This window comes from Haliotis rubra, unplaced genomic scaffold (genome assembly GCF_003918875.1).
Source record: "Haliotis rubra isolate DU_JTF1 unplaced genomic scaffold, ASM391887v1 Scf874, whole genome shotgun sequence".
Classification (NCBI taxonomy): domain Eukaryota; kingdom Metazoa; phylum Mollusca; class Gastropoda; order Lepetellida; family Haliotidae; genus Haliotis; species Haliotis rubra.
Genome location: NW_025767606.1, coordinates 132,733 through 156,547, shown reverse-complemented (window position 1 = coordinate 156,547; position 23,815 = coordinate 132,733). Strand labels below are relative to the sequence as shown.

Here is a 23,815-nt window from a genome sequence, read left to right as displayed (position 1 = left end):
TCTCAATTCTTGCCGTGGCATTATAAATCCAGCTAGGGTCCATGCAGGTAGCACAGGTACTGTAAGTCCCCATCGCTCCTAGTATGGTGAACTACCTTCAGTTGCTGGTGATTTATAGCCTATTTTTATATTGTATTGTCCTCTATAGTTTAAATGTTTTAGATTTAATTACTAGTTTTACATTTATATCTGTAATATTCTACTTGTTTTACTGTCCTTCGTTGACAGGATTTTATACTCTATCTTTAATTATTGTTAATATATATGTTGTTTTAGTCACGATATGGCTGAAATATTGCCAAAGTGACTTTAAATTTTAACTCACTCACTCACTCCAACAATCTCAATAATAGGCATCTAGAGTCAACTGACCATCATTGTATAAACGATAATGTGGATAATGAAAGAGATGAAGAAGTCATAATCATGAGAAGCAGAATTCAAGTAATAAGTAATGAAGCAGAATATGCATCTCAAAATAGCTTCCATATGACACTTGACCTTAGTCTGTTAGTCTGACACAACAGTATTACGAGTAAATTCAAATACTCTCTAATTAGAGGACATGTATCTGATGTTTTATGTCAAATGACATGATGTTTACCCCATCTGGTGATGTGCCCCACTCACACATCACTGAACATATCAACTTTGATAAACATTGACAAGAAGATACAAATATCCTCTACAATAGTGTAGAGACAAGTAATTACCAAGACAATATTCGGCACTACATTATCTTTCCGATTAATCATTCAGTCTTAGGTATAGTCATGAAATGAACCCCAACACGATACGACGAGACTGAATCTATCTTTGTATGAGTGATGGTTGTATGCAAAATCATAGAAAGAACTACGTTACCGTTTTAAGCAATGTGCGAATCGCTCAAACGCCAATACAAACGTGACTTGCAGACTATAAAGAAACCGTAACACCACTGCCACTATAAGAACAGATAACCTATAAACTGAACATTATTTGTTGGATGCATGTTTAGGAGGTTCAAACAAATGTTGGGGATATACAAAACCATAGCCGTCCTACTTGGTACGCTGTCGACATTACACGCTGCAAGTACAGGTAATCATTTTCAGGTTTTCACAGGTGACACAACATCACACCAAGGCCGACATTCATGTCGTGCAAAGTCAATGTTCTGAAAGACTGCTTCCTCGATTCATATATTAGCTGACCCGAAATTTGAACGCCTGAAAGCATGCGCTCTTCTACAAACATAATTCGAGGCAGTACACAGGTGTATATATGTTTATAATGCTGACATAGAGAAAGCGTTTAAATCAATGTCAATAATCATAAGAAAGGCATATATTAACTTGACAGTGGATTCTATGGAACGACTCCGACTATATCGAAAGCGTTGATGAATTAAATGGTGATATGTCTGGGTGAGTGAGTGAGTGAGTTAATATTTAACGTCACATCGGCAATATCGTGACGAAAACAAGTTATGATATGTCTGGGAAAAATGGAGCGTATCCTGTCCGCTGGTGGATCCTTATTATACATAGAAATCGATTAATGGGACATGTAGGTATGTTTGTTCCAGATAAGGCAGACACTAACAATTACCGGTAAATTCTATTTTCAACATTGTGGGCAAATTATTTACAGCAGTATTAGAAAAACGTTTGAGGTCTTGAATAGAACTGAACGACTTTATATCCGAATTCCAAGCTGGCTTTAGGTCTAGTTACTCTACTACCGACAATATATTCACTCTGCAAGCATTGATCTAAATATTTGTGCAAACCACGTGGTAGGCTTTACTGTGTATTCATTGACTTTAAGAAGGCCTGTGACTATGAAGGCAGAAACAAATTATTATTTAACTTATCATTAAAGGGTTGTCATGGGAAAATGTTTAATGTACTTAAGGATAATTTTATTATTATGTATTCATCTGTTAAATCATGTGTGAGATCAAACTAAAAACCGAGTAGCGTTATCACATCAGCAGGTGTTCCACAATGTCCTATACTTTTCACCTTTTTCATAAATGAGATTGTGACTGAAGTGTGGGATAAATGAGATCACGGTATATTTGTCAAACAAAATATTCATGACACACTGAGTGCGTCGTAAAACTAAACTCACTCATTTACTCACAATCTTCTCTTATACTGTTTCTGGTACTGTATACTGTGCTCCAGTCTTTCTGTGAATTGGGAATTTGAAGTGAATAAAACAAAACCATGTTATTGTATTCAGAAATGGAGGAATTGTTGCTAAACGCGAAATCTGGGTTTTCAAAAAACCTAAATCTGTACATTCTAAAATTATACCCTATTATAAAGGATTTAGGTATCCTGTTTTCATCAACGTTAAAATGGGCAAAAACATGTCAAACGCAAGGAGCTGAAGCTTCACGTGCAATGATACCTCTATTCACAATATTTCGAATAAATAGTTGCGTATCTTTTCCATCTGCTTATAAAATATTTGATAGCAAAGTTAACCGATTGTACTGTATGAGTCTGAAATGATATTTCAATGTTATAGAACAAGTCTAAAAAAATACAATAAAAGTATTTAAAACGGTTTTTATAGGTTGACAGCAAATCCGTATCCAATAAGGTTATGCTTGGTGCTACAGGGCTCGACACGATGTTTGTTTCAATACAAATATGGGTTATAAAATACTGGATCAAAATACTTCAAATGAATTTTTCTAGATATCCATACCAATGATATATGATGTTGGAAAGCAAAACTGGGTGTCAAATCTCAGAAATTTCCTATTTTACAAAAAATGCCCACTGTTAACGATGAACAGTAAAACTACTAGTGTATCACAGATAGAGATATAAAACTTGTGTGTAACTAAAACGTACACTATAATGCAAGACAATACAATATAAAAACGTGCTGTAGATCACAGCAACTGAAGGTAGATCACCATACTAGAGCCCATGGGGATTACGGAAGATGAGTTCCACGTCCTGCTTATCCAATTTTAATCACTGTTCAGTGAAACCCTTGTGTAATATATTTAATACAAACAACGAGGATTCTTTACGAGCACTCGCCTTTTTCCTTAAAAAATGGACGCATAAGCTTAAGTATATTCGCATTTAAAGCCTCGTGGCCAAAAGTACAAAAATGTATATGCATAAATTCAGTGCGCATGGACATCGAAGTGATTATTTATATATACCACAAACTAAATTGATAGATTTCGTTTCAAAAAGATTGCAAGATTTTTTAAGCATTCTAAATTTTGCGAAGACACTAACAAATTAAACTGTTCATGGGTTGGATAAGTATAAAAATAACTTGGTAACAACAGTTTTCTGCTTTCATCATAGAATGGACAGACCACTAAAAAGTGAAATTCATCTTGGATCACGTTATAATTACATTTTATACACTTTAGTAATCCAGTATTTACAATTTTACCACATCAATATTGATGTACATTACGTTTATGGCTCATACATCTAAATTTACACAGAATACGTAGTAGGTCTCTGTTTGGAGTAAGTTTCAAAATGTACAGCTCTGGTTCAAGAACAATGTATTTCTATTGGGTATGTAACTGGAAATAGAAATGATGCTGTATTGTTCAACGAAAAACAATTGTATTCTAGGCTATGAGGCCGAAATACTGAAGAAATATATCTGTATGTATTGGGAAACGACTTGGCAAGTTATATCTGGATTCGCTGCATGCTCGCCAAGGTCATATAATCCTTTACCTGTGTCATGTAATCGTTTACGAGCATATTTATTCAAATCACCATACATTGAAATAGTTTGCACAGAACACTAGACCTTCACGAAGCATAGGAATTGAAGAATGAAAATCAATGTATGGAAACGGCACATCCTGACCCACAAGATCAAGATTATACATAAACATACCTTTAGAAATTATAGTCAGAGAAATTTATCTGACCGAGAACTAGACTTGTGTATTTTAAGACATCCATGTTAATGTAAACTTCGGGCGACTCTGCATTAAAAAGAAAAAAATAGCAGTATTTCAGAACCCCAACGATAAGGGTTTTAACATGAAGTATATATGTTTTACATGTTCTCTGGGTTAAATAACTTACATGATCTGGGCTACCCACCAAAATGTGATACGTGATGCTGACAATACGTGCAGCTTATCACAGTCTGACAATGCCAGGCTGACAATAATTCACTTGAAGGTTACATATAGCATCCTTGTTGTTGGTCGGAATTTGACCCTCGGACAACGGCCAGGCAGGTTGGTTCACTGACGTCTCTTAGACAATTTGCCCTTCATGTATCAAATACGATCGCAGTGCTAGGCTTCTGTCATTGAACTAAATATGTATCTCTATACAACAAACCTATATATGCCTTATTGATTTTAAAAAGGCTTTCGATGTTGTTGATAGATCCTATAGCTACCGCTGGACAACACTGAAGAAAACTGGCGTTAATGGAAAGATGTTTAACACAAAACAATCACTTTATGAAGACATAAGCGAGCACTCCGTGTCGATAACATGTTGATTTCTGTAGATTCTTTATCAAAACGAACACAATCTAGGGGGTTTTAGAATAAAGCAGAAGATGAAAAACATCATTTTATAACCCTGTACTAAACAGTTGTGCAATAATCATAATACTGAGTACCTACTTTGTTTACCCTGGTTCACCCAAATACATGTGTGTGATGACACACATCAAAACTGAATTTAAAAACAGAACTTTGGAGGTGAGGTAAATGAGGTGAGGTGAAATTGGGTTTAATATTTCGCTCATATGACGACGTGCATGCGTGTGTATGTATGTGCGGCTGCTTGTAATAGCTCAGACTTAAGCTAGAATTATAGTGCTAGCCCACTGAGATACCATGTCGCAGTGAAGCATGAATACCCTACTCAGACACATTATACTGACTCCGAGCCGACCAGTCCTTGTTGTACCCATTAATGCCGAGCGCCAAGCAGGGACCAACAAGTACCATATGTTAACGTCTTTTGGTATGACGCGGTCGGGGATCGAACCCGCGACCTTCCGCTCTCCGGGCGGAGGCTCTAACCACTACACCATAGAGGCGGTCCACAGAACTTTGGAACAACAAATGGAACGTCAGGACAATACACGTTACACTGTGTTTTATTTAAGGAAAAAAGGTGTTGCTTTTTTAATTATTTTTTGTGATTGATTTCGTTGATGTTGCCAGGAGACTGTGGCTCTCGGTCCCTTAATGCGACAACACATCGACAGTTCATACAGTCCCCTGGATACCCTGCAGGATATGCAAGGTATGTAGCCACCCAGTACAAGCGTGTTTACATGTGTGTACGTGCGTGCGCGTACGAGTTCCTGATTGCAGAAATAGAGAATGTTGGAAATATATTCTCCATACCACAATCAAATAGCTCTTAATGCTTATTTACACTTAATCTTTTAAATCATATAGATGTACACCTTCATTCAGCGTTCCTTTTTGAGAACACCTGGTATCATCATTATTTCATAGTGATTTATAAACACATGCTCTGTGTTTGTCTGGTTGTCTGGTCCGGACTCCATTTGTTTACAAACAACATCGTACAGCTTTAATACTGCTGAAACAAATATATATTCATGATATAGTCACAATTTAGGAGATAAACCTAGTGTGTTTGAAAATCAGAGACATGCTTTACTGAATTGATGGCGACTAAATTTCAATTGGAACCGAAAGCGTAGCGTGAGGTTTCAATTGAAATATTTAGTCGCCGTCAATTCAGTAAAGCATGTCTCTGATTTTCAACACACTGATTTTCAAACACACACGACTAAATTTCAATTGGAACCGAAAGCGTAGCGTGAGGTTTCAATTGAAATATTTAGTCGCCGTCAATTCAGTAAAGCATGTCTCTGATTTTCAACACACTGATTTTCAAACACACACGACTAAATTTCAATTGGAACCGAAAGCGTAGCGTGAGGTTTCAATTGAAATATTTAGTCGCCGTCAATTCAGGAAAGCATGCCTCTAATTTAACACACTAGGGTTATCTCCATTCTACCATGACCCATTTAAAATCGAACTTCCTCGCTCTGCGGAAGACACTGCGTAATCCGGCATGGGACGAGAGGCGAATAGAACTCGTCTGTGAGTGAGTGAGTGAGCGGTAGGTGACGTTCGTATTTTTTTAACATTACAACATAACAATATTCTGTCCAAAGAAATCAAACTACTGTTTATTCAATGCAATTATGTAACACTGAACCCTGCAGAATCGAAGAATAGATCCTTTCCTGATCAACCTACGACCTGTAACTCATCAAAGACTGTTGATTTTTATGACCGGCCGATCATGATTTCACGTTGTGCCTCCATCTCCCGGTATGCGACAAAAGAGTGACAGTGCTGCTGCTTAGTGTACATGCGACTAACTTGTGATTCCTTGGAACTTTGTTTTCATCGGTTGGCACTGGACTGTGTCCAAGCGTTTTTCAAAGTAGATGAACACAACAGTGACAACCTTGCGGGGAAGCTGGCAGAGAGCAGAATTATTTTGTGAACGATGCAACGGGATCTGATGGAGTATGACTATGAGTGGCATAAATGTGGTGTTTCTCCAGACCGTTAGATCTATCTTGCAAATTTTCCATTCTAAACGGAATTGAATATACCATTTACCAGGTAGGTAAATGTTTACTAATGTTTTGCTGCATATTTTGTATAGATAGGGGTGTATTTTTACAAGGCTTTCTGATTCATATGTTAGATATTGTTTTGTTTATGGTTGGGGCTGTGTATTGTAATTGAGTTTGAATATTTTCATAAAAGAAGCTAATATGATAGCGAGGTTCCCTCACAATTGTGTCGGGGGAATCATATAATTGTATTTTTCGAGTTTAAATAAATGTTTTATTAGCATTTCCATCACGTCTGTTGTGTTGATATTAGTCATGTTGGTGGTCAAGGCTGAAGTAGTGCGGCAGTGTTCTATACATGCGCAGTGAAGCGAAATGAAATCAAACGCATTTTTAATCCAAAAATTTCCAATTGCCTATGTGGAATATTCGAAAGTCAGCGCCAAAATCCATGGAGTTGTTGTTATGATCCGCCATCATTGTGGTCAAACTGATTTGTCAATGCGCGGTGAAGCGGCCTTACAATCAGATGAGCGTCAATCCACAATTGATGCCGTCTGATTTTTCTGAACAACCAATCATAATCTAGTATTTTCTTGATTCATGGTAGAATGTACAATCGATTCTGCTTTTAGCAGATATTTCTTATGGGTGTGGAAAAGGTTTTGTCGCTTCTTTTGTCTTTATGCGATTATTTAAAGTGAAATTATAGTATAGAGAATTAAGTAGAAATTAGACAGTTCAGTCTTCATTAACATGACTATACTACTGAACTGAATTCTTCTTACAGCAATGAAGACTGTCGGTGGACAATAACAGCTTCTACTCCAGATATGATGGTGCGCATCGAAGTTATCGACTCGGATATATACTCTCAAGATGAAACTTACGCAACGTGCGTTCCGGACGGTGTTGAGGGTTTTAACGGTAAGTAAATGAAGTCCATACTTAGAACTCATAACTACCGAGAAAAATCTATTGATCCATTGCAGTTATTGACATCCATCAATCTCCGCAATTGGGTTTCGATTATACATTTTACCAAGTCAGCAAAGTCACCAAGCGTGACCATCCGATCCCGTTCTTCGCCTCGTACGACTGGCATCGGTTGGTCAAGATCAACTTTAACTTTGATCAAACCCGTCCACCATCAAAAGGGATATATATGTCAAGTCCTCATCAATAAAGGATCGTTTTAATAGTATGAGTTTACATTTAATTATCTGGGGTTTTTTTACAAAAAAATAAATTGATTGTCAGTGAAGAATGATGATAATGTTCAAGTTCTTTATTCTGTGAAAGGCGACGTTGTCAAGCAGTGAGTGAGTTTGGTTTTACGCCGCATTCAGCAATTTTCCAGCTGTATGGCGGCGGTCTGTAAATACTCAAGTCTGGACCAGACAATTCAGTGATCAACAGCATGAGCATCGATCTGCGCAATTGGGAACCGATGACATGTGTTAACCAAGTCAGCGAGCCTGACCACCCGATCCCGTTGGTCGCCTCTTACGACAAGCATGGGTTACTGAAGATCAATTCTAACCGAACCTTCACGGGTCCATTGTCAAGCAAGTGATGATTGATTGTCGATGATAAATTTCAGCAATAATATGCACTGTAATTGATAAGAGATTTTAATTAGGTACATGTAGATACATAAATAACCAAAGTTGCCAGTGGCTGTACCTGTATCTTCAAAGGGGTTTAAAATAGCTTCAAACAATTATCCCATGAGGAGGTACGTACGTAAATTCCTTGTCATTTAAAGTATTATAATTTCTCTACCAGTGTGTTAATCGTAGAATCTTCTCATTAATCGCCAAGACCTGAAGGGGTGATGTTATGTATGATGTCGTCCATGCAGGTAGCCAAGTTACTGTAGGTCCCTTTAAGTCTAGCTTCAGTAGTTGGGGATCAATAGCCTGTTTTATTAGTGCATCACTCTGAACAGTGATATCTTTTAATGATAACCTAAGTCCAGATCTGTGATACTCTGGTTCTTTTACACTGTCCAGTGTTGACGTGGTTTTATAGTATAACGATATTCCAAATAAACACAGGATTTTTCTCGCCACGATATGACTAAAATATTGCGGATGTGAGATTAAATATGTAACTCATTTAACTCATACACATACCCCCAATATAATCAGATATTCTTGCGAATCGCGTTCTAAAACCAAACGTAATTATTCTCGCCACAGTATACCTGCCGTATTGCCGATGTGACGTTAAGTATTCACTCACTTTAGTCATAAACATTTTCCTCAAATAATCATAATTATATGCTTGTGTATCTATTTCTAACACCACACGTTTATGTCTTTTTATGTGCAAATGTAAACGGGAAAAACATTCTATAGTTATGCCTCATTTCACTGATACTCGTCTCACCTTTATTCCTTTCTTCTAATTTATTGAAACACATCCTTTGGCAAAAAGATACTTATATATGCCTTGAGAAGGAAAGCATTAAAAGATAACAAGAAGAGAATATTGGGTTCAAGGTCAGAGGTGAGGCTGATCTGTGGGCTGCCCTAATAAACAATGAGTATGTTAGGATGGGCAACTACAGTTGCCAGCAGCAGCAGCAGCAGCAATGGGCAACAATGTTGCCAGCAGCAAATAGAGCAATCGCATTTTTGCTGAAAAGCTGACCATAATAAGGCAAAGCCTAAAGATTCCTATCCGCCGAGAAGCAGAAGGGTTAAACAGATTCCGGCTGAAGAGCCGTCCTGCCATAATTTTGAATATTGCCTAAGTATTAATGATTGCAGCCCACAAGATCCAGGCCACCCATAACATTTATTGACGCAGGCATATATACATAGACATTACAAGCCCTTTGCCAATAATGTACAATCTGTTATACAGAAAGAAGAAAGAGATGGCTAGCAAGGGAAGGGTCGAAGGGAAGCGAAAATATAACTTAATGCAGGATACAAAGAGGATAGACTAACTGTGTGAATCTAAAAAAATCAATGGATGAACAAAAGATGACGTCATCAGAAGTAGACACAAGACGTCATTGGAATTAACATAACTGGAAGTGACGTAAGCAAATATAAAAGAGCGGGAAGAATGAACTGAAAGTAAGTGTGAATGGTTTCAATAAACGCATTGAGTGTTAAGCAGTAAATGAGATTATTGAAACACATCCTTTAGCAAGAAGATACTTATATATGCCTTGAGTTGCCAGCAGCAGCAATGGGCAACAATGATGCCAGCAGCAGCAATGGGCAACAATGTTGCCAGCAGCAAATAGAGCAATCGCATTTCTGCTGAAAAGCTGACAATAATAAGGCAAAGCCTAAAGATTCCTATCCGCTGAGAAGCAGAAGGGTTAAACAGATTCCCTCTGAAGAGCCGTCCTGCCATAATTTTGAATATTGCCTAAGTATTAATGATTGCAGCCCACAAAATCCAGGCCAAAAGCACTAATGTGCTAAACCCACCTAAGACCATGAACCAGGAATCAAAATTCCTTCCCTCACCAGCCATTTAATTATGGAAATGTAATACTTACGCTAATGCTGTACTTACGTTATTAGTTAGGATGCATTACAGATAGGGCACAAGGGCTTCGCGGATGGCCAGAGAAAACTTACACTGACCTTCATGGGAGAGGTGGACACCATCTCAACAATACATATTAGGACTACTGGGTGTAATGTCCGGGTGTTTCACGATTACAACCCCCATCTCAAGCACTCTGTTAGAGATCCTCCTGTTGGGCTTCTTTCTTGACATTTTCACCGCGTCGAAGCAGCGTGCCCTGTGCCAATGCCTCCTCGACAGCATGTTAGAACACACGATTGTGGTCTTTGGCATCAATAATTTGACGCACCATAGATCAGCATGGATGTCCAGGTAGAGCTGGCTGGCCTTTACCGATCCCAGGTTGTTTGATCCAAGGTGGAATAGGATAGCCCTGGGATGCTGCCTGGACTTAAGTTGTTGCTCTACGATGGGAAGAAGTTCCTGCCACTTCATTCCTCCCCTGGCCAGCCACAGACAGGATGTCCACCCCTCCCTTGAGACAAACTGCTGAGCCCTCGCCAGGTAGCTTGACCCCACAAGCCATACTGAAACATAATTGTACAACGCAGAAAATTTTGATTGAAGTCAAATAGATATTTGTGGCAAACGTATATATGACTTAAATGAATCTGACCCCCATCTCCCAAATTTTTGAATAACTTGCTGACTCAGTCCATTTGCAGCTGCTGAGGTTGCGGCACCTATCCTGAAAGAATGAGATGTATAATTTTTGGTGGATAAGCCACTGAAGGCTAAAGCCTTCTTAATGACTGCCTGAAATTGATATCTGGTCAGATTAGATTGGTCAACATGAACAAAAGCTGACTCTGCCTGTGCGGGATGTATGTTGAGATATTGCTCCATACCGCTGACAGGACACAGTGGATACTGTGGAATTGCTGTAATTGTAACCGCTACCCCCTGTTGGGCTCTGTCTCCTTTTGAGTGTCGCAGCGTCAAGGTTACTTGGCCAAACTTTTTCTGTAATATGACATCTTTCCTTGCAATACCTGCTTGGCCCGTCTTACTCTGTACTAATTCACCTACCCTGAAAAATCCAAAGAAGGCAACGCGGAAAACTGCTGAAAAAAGGCATGCTTCGAAGGATGATGTACAGACAAATGGCAAATCTGAAATGACGACTTGTAAAAGATCAAGTGTAATGGGCTAGCGAATATCTGTTGTAGTGTTTCCTTTACTCATGCCAGCAAGGAGCTTATGTATCAGGAAATGCTCTGTTCAATGTGCTATCCCCTTAAGTTTATGATAAGTGGATAACGCTGATATATATGTCTTTACAAATGAAAATTGCCTCAAAGACATGTAAGCAATGAAGTGTACCATGTGGTCAATTGGTACCGGCCAAACCTGATCCAGATTATGCGCTGCCCGGAAGGTGTGCAAGGTGTTTATGACAGTTTCATAAGTTGCCCATGTGTTGCTGGAAAGTGACTGCTGAAGAAGCCTCTGTGCCTCCTGGTCTAGATCTGCCAGATGTCTTGTGGTACTGGTGTTGGTGTTAGATCTGCTGCTGGTGCTACTTTCCGAAAACGTGCCCACTGAAATCTCGAAAGAGCATCAGCAATAACATTTTCATTTGTGCTTATGTACTTAGCTTTGAAGAGGATGCTATAATTGAGGCACAACAGGACTAGTTTTCTCACCAGAGCCATCACTCTCGGCGGTCTGCAAGACTCTTTGTTAATAATGTGAACTACAGCCTGATTGTCACAGTTGAATAGCACCTTCCTATTTGCAATGGACCTGCCCCAAAGTCTGATAAAACAATAGGAAACAATAGGAAACAACTCCAGAAATGTTAGATCCCTGGTCTCGCTTGACTCCACCCACTCCTTTGGCCAGGGACTATATACCCAATGGCCCTGAAAGTATGCTCCGAAACCTGCACTGCCTGCTGCATCTGTGAAAAACTGCAATGTACCATTGTCATGCGAATGTGATCTCTGAAAGATCGAAATTCCATTAAAATTAGAAATAAATTCCAACCAGATGTTAAGATCTTCTTTCACTGAGCGTGTGAGCCGAATGCGATGAAAGGCTGCTTTCACTGTACTAATTTGGTGTGGTGGCGCGTGGTCCTGTGCTCAAAGCTCAGGTCACAAATCGGTGAAGTTAAGCAGCGTCCTTGGATGGGTGACCGGTTTGGCAGCTTGACTCCTTCCCCACAACGAAGCACATGTGACACATGTGGTCTCACCTTAGGCAAGTGAGTTTGTTCAAAATTGTCTCTGTTCACCAAGCAGGAAAATGGGTACCCGGTGGAAAAAAGTCATATGACTATAACCTTCTAGCGCCTAACAGGCAGCTTGGGTTATCCGGGGTAATAATGCGCTGTACCCTGATGGTTAGCGCTATGAGCATACCTAGTGTGGAGTTTGGCGCTTTATAAATTGACACATTATTTTTATTATTATTATCTATGGCAAAATGCTCGTCCCATAGGAATGGCTCTGCAAATGAAGTTGAGTCTACCAACAAGTGACTGCAATTCCCGCTTTGTTACCTTCTTTGCATCTGAGGCCAACATCTCCAATATCTGTTGCCTCACTTCCTGAATCTTGTTGTGAGGTACTCTCACCTCCCCCGCCACTGTGTCGATAACCAACCCCGAGAACGTAATGCAAGTTGTTGGTTGGGCAGTCTTTTCAGGCGCTACTGGTACACCTAAGTCTTGAAGGAGGTGTAAACAGTGTGACAGATTGTCACTGCACTCTTGTGTATCCGCTCGGCCAACTGTAAGAAAATCATCTAGATAGTGCATCATTTGTTTGCTTGCAAGTGTCTGCAATAAGCACCACTGCAGAAATGTACTGAACATTTCAAAAATGGAACATGAAATTGAACAACCAAAAGGTAAACATGTGTCCACTTTATACTTTCCTTGGAAATAGATACCAGGTAATTCAAAATCAGCAGGATGTACAGGAATGATGCGAAAAGCTGACTTGATGTCAAACTTGGACAGTAATGCACCTGGACCTAGTCTCTGTGCCATTTGCACCGCTTCGTCGAATCGTGCATAGGTAACGCTGGAATCCTGTTGAGAAATATGATCATTAATGGAATTCCCCTGTGGATAAGAGAGATGGTGAATTAATCTAAAGTCATCAGGTGATTTTTTCCATTATTACTTTGGAGGTTGCCAACTCCTGTTTCTTCGGCACAAGCCCAATAGGTGATACCTGTATGTTCTTAAAGGGTGGGTTCATAAATGGCCCTGCAATTCTTCCCAAATTCAACTCCTTATCCAGTTTTGCTTGAACAACATGTAGACCATCTTGAGCCTTGGCTGATTTTAAGTTGTCTGCCCACCTGTATGAACGACAACCCTGGTACCTTAAACGAAAAACTGATTGAAAACCTGAAAACAATTACCTTGCATGGTGTTTATGCACACTATCACTGGCAAAACGAAGCAAATATGGGCATATTTTTTCAAATGTTACTGGAGTTGGTGCCATTGAAGTTAAGCTTTGATGCATTTGGCCGCTTGTTTTGATGCACGCTGCTGCCCCGTGTGAGGTGTTGCCACATTTTCCACACTTATGCGGATATCTACATGACAGCCTTGAACATGACCCCTTATTGAAATCCCAACAAATGTTACTCGGGAATGAACTATTGCCAGCATTGGTGCCGTTAACCTGTGTACCTACGATACCTGACGCACTTTTGATCCGGTTTTGTTGTGGTATCATGTAGCGTAGCCACAACTCACCATCAATTCTGCCCCATTGTCTCAGTGGATCACGAGCCATTCTGCAACGAAACTGCTTATCATACATGATCCAGCCATCACCCCCAAATGTGACAGCCGCATTTTGTACTCCTTCCATATACGACAGCATCCCCTGCACTGCGGAAGGCGAAGAATTTTTTTCAAGGTAAACAGACATGTAAACATGAAAGCCGGAAGTCCAAGCCCCAATGCCGAGTGGCTTTCGTGACGACAATTTTGCCTGCATCGGAGTAAATACTACGTTACCTGTGCTGTCAGTCACCATTCGAAAACCTTCCTCCTCGCCGTCGATGTGTTTGTCAGTCAGCAGAGCCAGGTCCACGTATTCACCATTCCATACCCTCTCCTTCAGTGACTGTTTCACGTGTACGCCAATGTTGTCGGCAGCATAGGAGAGGGGATTCCCAAATTGACCAATGGGCGAACCCATGACGTCAGAGGGAACTCCAGCATTGCCAACCTGAATAAGACTAGAGCTAGCGGCATGGTTAGAATTGGCGGTCGTACGAAATGCCTTAGACTAACAACTAGTCTCTGAAATGAACATGTATGACAATTTTGCCTGCATCGGAGTAAATACTACGTTACCTGTGCTGTCAGTCACCATTCGAAAACCTTCCTCCTCGCCGTCGATGTGTTTGTCAGTCAGCAGAGCCAGGTCCACGTATTCACCATTCCATACCCTCTCCTTCAGTGACTGTTTCACGTGTACGCCAATGTTGTCGGCAGCATAGGAGAGGGGATTCCCAAATTGACCAATGGGCGAACCCATGACGTCAGAGGGAACTCCAGCATTGCCAACCTGAATAAGACTAGAGCTAGCGGCATGGTTAGAATTGGCGGTCGTACGAAATGCCTTAGACTAACAACTAGTCTCTGAAATGAACATATTTTACTGAAAAAAGTTCATAGTAAAAAAAAAATATATAATGAAAAGGAGCCCTGAGACTTTCTTCATTTTCAGATGAAGCAGGTAACACATGTCCTTTTATCATTTGGAGGCATAGACCCATTGTATTTAATTGGCATCTATGAATTTAACCAATTGTTTACAAGATCTCAAGAGTAATGTTGAACCTTCGAAATTTACTTCCACCATTTACTCTGATGCAGTTTCATGACCCCCATGGGTCAGTAATGGTTTCGTATCCCACCGACCTCGTTCTGAAAGCTTTCAAATGCGGCTGAATGTCGTAAGATAAATTGTTACTGTTAGAATTAAATATGTTGAATTCAAGACATGTAAATAATAATTAAAAAATGTTATAATTTAAAATTTTCTGCAATGATTATCTATGCAGTGAAAACTTGTCTCATCGGTGCTCTGCCTTCTCAGAACAGTCGTTTTGAAGAACTATTTTAAGTTACATCATTGTGCTCTAAGGTGTTTTTTCCAAACGTGTCTATGCTACAAAAGTTATTCTTTCACTGCCACATGTTTGTCATCGTCATCGTTTCAAATGTTTGACATTATATTACTCACACGTGAACCTCTTGCTTTCAGCAAAGTGGAACACTTCTTTGGCCTGTATCACCTCTTTGCCACCATTTGCAGTTTCCTACTTATGTAATATTGCCATACTTATTCCTTCCAGGACGATTTACTCTTTTTGGAAAAATACTGACCTGGTGCGGCCCATCACTACCGACGTTTCAGAGCTCAAGTTCAACTATAACAATTTTCTTCTTTACAGAAGCATCATCACTTAGAAGAGGCTTCAAACTGGCTTACTTTGAAACAAAAGGTATACTCCTTTTTATAATTATCCCTCTTTCTCTATGTCAAGTAAATATACGTTGTACATTGTGAGAGATTTTACAAGCCAGGGTTATGAGTGGAATAGCAGTCTAAGCATTATGCCCCATTATTTCGATCATTGTCTTGTCAGTACCATACAGTACTCGTTGGATTCAACTACCCTTTACCACCTACTTCGACTTTGCTACAACAAACTGTCATGCTGTCAGTTTGCTGAAATGATGTTCATTAGATTGCGTCAACTTCAAATGAACTCATTAAAACATAACTGAATCTTTTTCAGAAAGATACCACTGTGGGGGGATACTGAATATTACGACGACTGACTACACAACCATAACATCGCCTAACTACCCTGGACCATACCGAGAGTAAGAACATGCATATATACGAACTTGAAAGTGACAGTTGGCACATGCGTACAGTGGCATACTACTCAATTTTGACCTCTGACCCCATGCTAGTCCTAACAGGATCGGTTGGTCAGGCTCGTTTACGTGACCCTCTCGACGCACATTATGTTAATCACTGGAGCGTCTGGTCCAGACTTGAGTATTTACAGACACTATTCACTGTTTAACTGCTCAGGAGTATTCCAGCTATAGGAGTCTGGACCAGACACTCCAGTGATCAACATCATGAGCATCGATCTACGCAATTGGGAAACGATGACATGTGTCAACCAAGTCGGTGAGTCTGACAACCCGATACTGTTAGTCACATATATGATACAACATATCGATACAACAAGGATGAACAGCTTATAGCTGACTAAGGCCTTGAAAGATGTATGACACATCAGACATTCACTGAGGATGACTCATTTAAAGTACTTTATCATCGTCCTAGAAACGGATATGCTCAGTTGTGTGTCAAAATTACAATGCCAATTGTAGACACCAAAGGTTGGAGCTGCATCATTATTGCTCGATAACACCATCTGTGATAAGAAAATATAAAATCCAAGGAAATAACACATTATACTGAAGCGACTTTTTGTCTGACGAAAAGTCAAATATAAAACAAAGATATTTATATACTTTATTCAAGCATACAGTACCTTGAAAGTTTAAAACTGTCAGATTATAGTCACGACTTGCAGAACGAAACAAAAACATTACATACAGCCTTAAATTATAAATGCTTGTTTCTTCTTATAATTTCATCATACCGCTGGGCTACTATGCATCATGAATATTATATTTTTTTGCTATATACAGTATCGTGAACGTGAAACTCTCATTCCCCTCTATGAATTCTCGTGTGCTCTGATAAGGATAGGCATAAACTAGTATGCTATGATTGTCATTTCAGCCACCAGGATTGCAGATGGGTCATACATGCTCCAGCAAACACGAACATTGAAGCTAGAATCAGGAACACATCGATCGAAACTGATTCATCATCCCAGTGTACTTACGGTTTCCTGGATATATACGATGGTAATTATTCTTGAAACCATTTGATAATATAAAATGTGACATAGGCATATACCAATACTCCAATATTTATATGTGTCATTTGCACAACAAGATGTACACTTAACGTGCTAAAGAAAGGCGGGGAATGGAGAGGGTGGGGGTAGCATTTTACACGAGAATGTATCTGTTTTAGAAAGGCCCTGCATTAGCTGTACCTCGTGGTTTGATATCTCTACAGTTATCTTTCCTACTGTCTAAATGATTGAGTGAGTTTAGTTTTACGCCACACTCAGCAATATTCCAGCTATATGGCGACGGTCTGTAAATAATCAAGTCTGGACCAGACAATACTGTGATCAACAGCATGAGCATCGATCTCCGCAACTTAGAACCGATGACACGTGTCAACCAAGTCAGCGAGCCTGACCACCCCATTCCGTTAGTTGCCTCTTACGACAAGCATGGGTTACTGAAGGTGAATACTCTTATCCGGACCTTCACGTGTTTCCTACTCTCTAAACCTAATCTATCTATCTATTGTATGTTTTCAACTGACAGTATGCAGCTGTATCACTTAAATACACTTCGCTGCAGCGACAAAGTATAATCATATGCAATTGTATCTAACAAGGATACTATTCATACCATTTGGTTTGTAAATTACCGATTTGTCTGAACACGTTTTTGTGCTCAGTAGTACGGAGCACTTTGTCAGGGGCCGGGAGGTTCTGTGGCGATGACGACACTGACTACATCAGTTCCGGTCACATCATCGTCGTAAGGTTTTACTCTGATGGTCTTTTCAGCAGATACAAAGGATTTCAAATGCAACTCAAAGCGGGACACTTTAAGGGTAAGAAACGTGGATGCGCAATTCCAACACTAGGCAAATATGATGTTGTATATACTCTCTGCAGAACATGACTGGACAGGGATCCATATATTGGCTGTTTTCCGTGTGTACTCATAAACCTGTTCTTATTGATCACAATGTGAGTTTTAAAAGCCCGTCCTCAAGTCTCCATCCCCAAATAATTTTGTTAGGTCAGTTGATTGAAATGGATCCATCACATTTCATGAGATTTTTCAGGTTTATGTTATTCACATCACACTTCTCTCATAATAAATAATGAGTTTCTCTCAATAATAATAACTATCAGCCCATAGGTAAGCTACCATATAATTTATTCCCAAAAACATTACGTATTTAGAATGCAATTGTTAAATTAAACAGTTCGAATGAGTTAATGCAAAGTTGCATTAATATACCCTCACGCCCTTTACCGGTCGAACATTATTTCAAACGTACCCCATAGATTTATGTCCCTTGGAGCGACGAATATCCTTTAACATTTTTGGACATAGAACTCAGTCCAAGACACTAATGTCTTCGCAAAAACATACGCGCAACTTGTGATTGAAACCAGTTCGGCAAACACCGACAACACCGCGTGCGACGGATTTCGATGTACGGAGTAGTTGTTTACGTTCTATATATGGCAAGTGTTCTCTGTTTGGAAGCTGTTCGCCTCGAAGTTTGAGTTATCGATTTCAGGCAGGCAAGTCGTAAAAGGATACTAAGTCGTTTTATTGCGCATATAGGAAGCTAAAGCGAGTGCATATGCCCGAATATATATATATAAATATATATACACACTCAGACACACACACACACACACACACACACAGACAGAGAACTCATGAGAATCAAAATTCTCAAAATAATGGTTCTCATGACTTTGGGCTATCATTCCATATCAAGCAGACACTCATGACATACGTGAAACTGAAAGATCTTTCAGATTGTCGTCAACGACAACCTACTCATTCACTCGACATGTAGCTATTGATGATGATGATGATGATGATGCTGATGATGATTTAACGTGCGTTTTCCAGCTTAATGCGTATATCGCAATCGGATGTTGGCTATTTGGATGGTTACTTGACGGTGTCATGTTGACAAAGGACGTTTGCTTGTTGCATAATGGGAAGGTCATGTGGCGGAAGATAGCCATCTGTGTAACGTTGTGTCATTAAATTTCTCTGAAAGTCCGTTCTACCGATATGGGAGATGGCAGCCCACATCATTACACTCTCAGTTACGAGCATAATGCGGCCATCACCACTTACAAAGATGCCGGTCTGTCAGAATAACGTTATGAACTGTTTATGCTGAAATCCTATGCAAACTTGGTAATTGTAGAGGTGTCTGTGATGAATCTATCACGTAAAAAAGTGACGTAACCGTGTGAACCTGTCCCGGCTGTAGTTGATCTGGACAGGTCACGTGTTGATACATTCGTCTGATAATGGTTCCGTAGTTTTCAAATTGTGCTCATAAGTGGAAATACCTTGCTACACCGTTGCGTTTTTCGTTTTCCCACCCTGTTAGATATATTTTTACTCCAGTTAATTCTACCGGGAGAAATACCTATGCACGCGGACATGAGAAAAGTATATAACTGATATTTATGTTTCTGGATATAAGTAAGACTGCGTCAGATATAACCATTTTTCCTTTTTTGGGGGCAGAACATATATTATCGTCAAAGTCACATAAAGTGACATATACCATATACATACATACACAAACACGCACGCACAAATTTACATATGTGTACTGTGTCATATTTTTCAGCTTTTGACACCGAGGAGCTAACTGCTTCCTACAGCCGCAAGTACATATATTCTCCGAATTACCCGTTCTATTACCCGAGGTGAGTGCTCGTATTCAAAGATGATGTGTACGTTTCAGACTTTCTATTCGCTATGTCGGCTATCAATACCAGGCCGAAATAATACGCTTCGACGGATCACATGAACATGGGTTTTCAACAATTTCAACTTTTCAGTTGAACTCCGCACGTAGACCAATTTTGACGAAACGATACAGTGATTGATATCACGAGCATTTTGAACAAGTACAACATTCATCATTTGTGAAAGGTTTCCATATAATCTACGTTCATTATTTTTGCGGATGGTGTGACAACAATACAAGTGTGTGGGTTTGTTTTATTCTAGTAACGCTGAAGTCGGCTGGAAGATCACCGCGGATGAAGACTATAGTGTCACAATTGATTTTATGGAATTTGGACTCGAAAATTCAGACAGTTGTACCAGTGACTACCTTGAAGCATTCGACGGTGAGGGATGGGCCATTTGATAGACTGTTCGATGCTGTTTTTCGACAATAATTGATTTTTGTATAATTTCTGAAACAATTTCTGGGACACGTGTTTTATTTCCATGATATGTATGTCCATCGTCTTACTAGCATATGATGGTTGATGTGAATTCGTGAATAGGTTCTCCGTATTCTTTGTCTTGCAACGTGCGCGTGCAATAGCAAGTGGTGTGTATACATTCTACAAGTCTATGTATATAGTGTCTGCACCACTATTGCCCAGTCCTGAGGTTATGACCTTATTGACTGCAGTACAGGTCTCCGGTGCGAGTTAGGGATTATTTAAAATATGTGTCTTCATTGGTTTGTAGAAAATATAAGACATTTGTTCTCTTAAAGGGTCGGACTCGAATGCCCCTTCACTCGGTCGCTGGTGTGGAGAGAGTAAACCAAACGCAACCAGTACTGGTTCTGTTATGTTCCTGAAATTCAAGTCAGATTCATCTGGTGTTGATCGTGGGTTCAAGATAGAGTATACCGTCCAATATAAATCTAAACATTCTTCACCTGGTAAGTGAACACACAAGCTTAAGATACAATTTATATACCCCATGTTCGTTGTCATCCAGTGGAATGGTCTTTAAGATAGACCATTACATAAAATGCATCAGTGTGAGAACATGGTGGCTGCGTCGAGTGGACGACCGGGTTAACATGAATGTTTATGTTATGTCCATAGCCTGGCGAGAGCGGAAGGTCGCGGGTTCGATCCCCGACCGCGTCATAACAAAAGACGTTAAAATGTGGTACTTGTTGGTCCCTGCCTGGCGCTTGGCATTAGTTGGTACAACAAGGACTGGTCGGCTCGGAGTCAGTATAATGTGTCTGACTGGGATTTTCATGAGCTTCGGGCGGTGGGGTAGTCTAGTGGTTAAAGCGTTGGCTCGTCACGCCGAAGACCCGGGTTCGAATCCCCACATGGGTTAAATAAGTGAAGCCCATTTCTGATGTTCCCCGCCGTGATATGGCTGGAATATTGCTAAAAGCGGCGTAAAACCAAACTCAGTCAGTCAGTCAGTATTCATGCTTCACTGCGGCATGGTATCTCAGTGGAGTAGCACTATAAAACCAGCTTCAGTCTGGGCTAGTACAAGCAGCCGCACATACACATACACACGCATGCACTTCGTCATATGAGCGAAATATTCTCAAGCACGACGTTAAATCCAATTTCACCTCAACTCACCATAGCGTCCCCTTCCTTGATTTGCACACAGAATTCAACATGACTTCTCTTCTTCTGTAGACATTTCACAATTATGACAGTCACTTCATTTCAAGAACACATATCAAGGCATATGTTATTTTTCTTGAACATATACCATAAAATGATGCCATGTATTCCCCTTATGTTTCGGGCGAACGTTTCACTTGCATGTGGTTTGTGAGTGGTGCCACGACTGAGCAGGATACGCTAACATTACACGAACTCTCGGTATGATCGTTGTTTGATGGTGATTCGTAGACACATGTCCATAATGTTAGGAGACGTTCGTAGAGAGCTTTAACTCAAAATAAATATCAAATAAAATAAAACTGTGATTATCCTGCTCCAAATGTAATTCTCTAGAGTGCTATCATAACAGTGTCTTACCTTGCAGTACAGGATTGACAAACATGATCTTCTGGCCGGTGGCAATTTATGCTTTACAAATAAAGGAAACTATGAATTAAATCATAGAATGAAGCCATAAAAGAAAATATTGAAACAATTAGAAGCAAACTCTGAGATTTACTCAGCATGGATTCATACATACAGAAAGAATCTGTACTGTCACGTCAACTTTCGTTGAAATGTTATGGGGAATATATATTTATGTTTTTATTTTATGTATTCATTACCCATTTGGGAAGGAGGGCACAGGGTACCATTTTTCCTGCAAGCTTCTAGGGAGGTTACACCTCTTGGTGAACGTTGCAATCACAGCCAATCACACGCTTAGTGATATGGAAATTCCCCACATAGCGGGTTTCCTTATAGAGAAACTGCTGCGTTCATTTTCGCGGGTTCTTTAAGATCGAAAACTGATTCCGAAAACTCTCGCCAAGGCTCGAAAATTACGTATGATCAATATAACTCGTGAAAGATAGTCTGTCATTCCCCGTCACTCCTTGGTTATTGTTTAAATATATTTCAGGCACTGCCTGTTAATTGTGCAAACTCGATAGAGAGACTGAGACAAATTATCTGATACAACAAGGGAATCATATAATAAACTAAGAACAAATATAACGCGAAAATCTAGTCAGTATAACTGCTCTAAAGCGCTTTGATAGGATGCATGTCAAAGGTATCAACAATGTCCGCTTGGTCTAGGCGTGTGTCTTTGAGAACAGGTGGGCTTTCAGATTGGTTTACAGGTGGCCAAGTCATTGAAGTCTCACTTTTAATGGCAGATCAGTCCAGAGTCAGATGTAGGCAACTTAAATATTGTTTTGTCTGTTTGTCAGTAGTTTCCTGAATCTTGCTTTTGTACTTGTTAGAACATAAATAGTGATGAATAGTGAAGAAATGCAATGTATCCGTGTGAGTGTCTGTGGGAACATGTAATTTGGATCTACAATGTGATCATTTGAACCTCTACCCTCCAGGAGATGTGTAACCTTTGAAAACCATGGACAAAACTGAAGAACCTCATGAACTAAAAATCTACGTTTTGTTGCATAAATGAAACTACGATGGACAGGAACTCTATATTTAACGGTGGGGAACCACCACTGTGAAACCATGGTTGTTGGCCAAACTAAAAGGTATACCATAAGATGATTGTGTATTAAGATTCTAACCAACAATCACTGCAAGGGATGGGTTGTACATTATAACACGTCACAGCAAGCTTTGTGTCTAAGATGACTTGGTACCTCAATTTTACCATGCATTATGGAGTATCACCTAATGTTTGTGCACCATCATATTTTATTGATTCAGATACTGATGTTGGAGCCATTGTTGGAGGTACGATTGGTGGCGTGTTTCTGTTGCTACTCATAATAAGTGTATTCGGCATATGCATCTACAAACACGGCCAACGCACCACTGCCACAAACATCCCAGTGCAATATACTGTAGGCCAGGTACCTGCGATCAACTTTGGCCAAGCACAGATCACCAACGCAATGCCCGCCACAACCTTCACTGGACCTCCTGCCTACACACCGGCAACTCAGGGTGCTGTCATTCCTTCCCCAGGGAACGTCATTGCGGAAGCATTGCCCGACAAATATTGAAATTCCATGTGTACAACCGCCATCGATTATCAGATGCCTGATATCATTATTCTGTCATGAATACAACAGGCCAATTAGGCCTTTAGACCGTGTGAAGTAGAATCCTATAGACGTCACGACAAATGACTGGAACTGGTGGGCAGGGGTGCTGTGGCCAACAGCTATAGGGTACTTATCCTTAGAGAATGGAGCTATACACTTGTGAGATAACATTTGTTTTATACCATGTGTAGTGTAATAAACTATACTTTTGTCCTTAAAAAGAATAATTAAAACAACAACAATGCTATCAACAAAATACCTCAGATCACACTGGTAGGGTC

General features: G+C 39.9%; 2 protein-coding genes across 3 annotated transcripts; one reads left to right on the top strand and one right to left on the bottom strand.

Annotated features, from left to right (window-relative positions):
• The first annotated feature begins 953 nt into the window (after positions 1-953).
• Positions 954-20,809, top strand: LOC124263241 (cubilin-like). Its single transcript, XM_046697832.1, has 10 exons — positions 954-1,083; positions 5,186-5,267; positions 7,385-7,521; positions 15,490-15,639; positions 15,937-16,024; positions 16,968-17,095; positions 17,769-17,927; positions 19,716-19,794; positions 20,102-20,223; positions 20,604-20,809. The coding sequence occupies exons 1-10, from the start codon at positions 993-995 to the stop codon at positions 20,780-20,782; spliced, it is 1,215 nt and encodes a 404-aa protein (XP_046553788.1). The 5' UTR covers positions 954-992; the 3' UTR covers positions 20,783-20,809.
• Positions 11,176-14,730, bottom strand: LOC124263243. Of its 2 annotated transcripts, none has more exons than XM_046697834.1 (2): positions 14,483-14,730; positions 11,176-11,693 (listed from the first exon to the last, which is right to left on the bottom strand). In XM_046697834.1, the coding sequence occupies exons 1-2, from the start codon at positions 14,664-14,666 to the stop codon at positions 11,374-11,376; spliced, it is 504 nt and encodes a 167-aa protein (XP_046553790.1). In that variant the 5' UTR covers positions 14,667-14,730; the 3' UTR covers positions 11,176-11,373. The 2 variants fall into 2 exon arrangements, with proteins under 2 accessions (XP_046553790.1, XP_046553789.1); XM_046697833.1 differs by lacking the exon at positions 14,483-14,730 and adding an exon at positions 14,141-14,388.
• Positions 20,810-23,815: the final 3,006 nt, after the last annotated feature.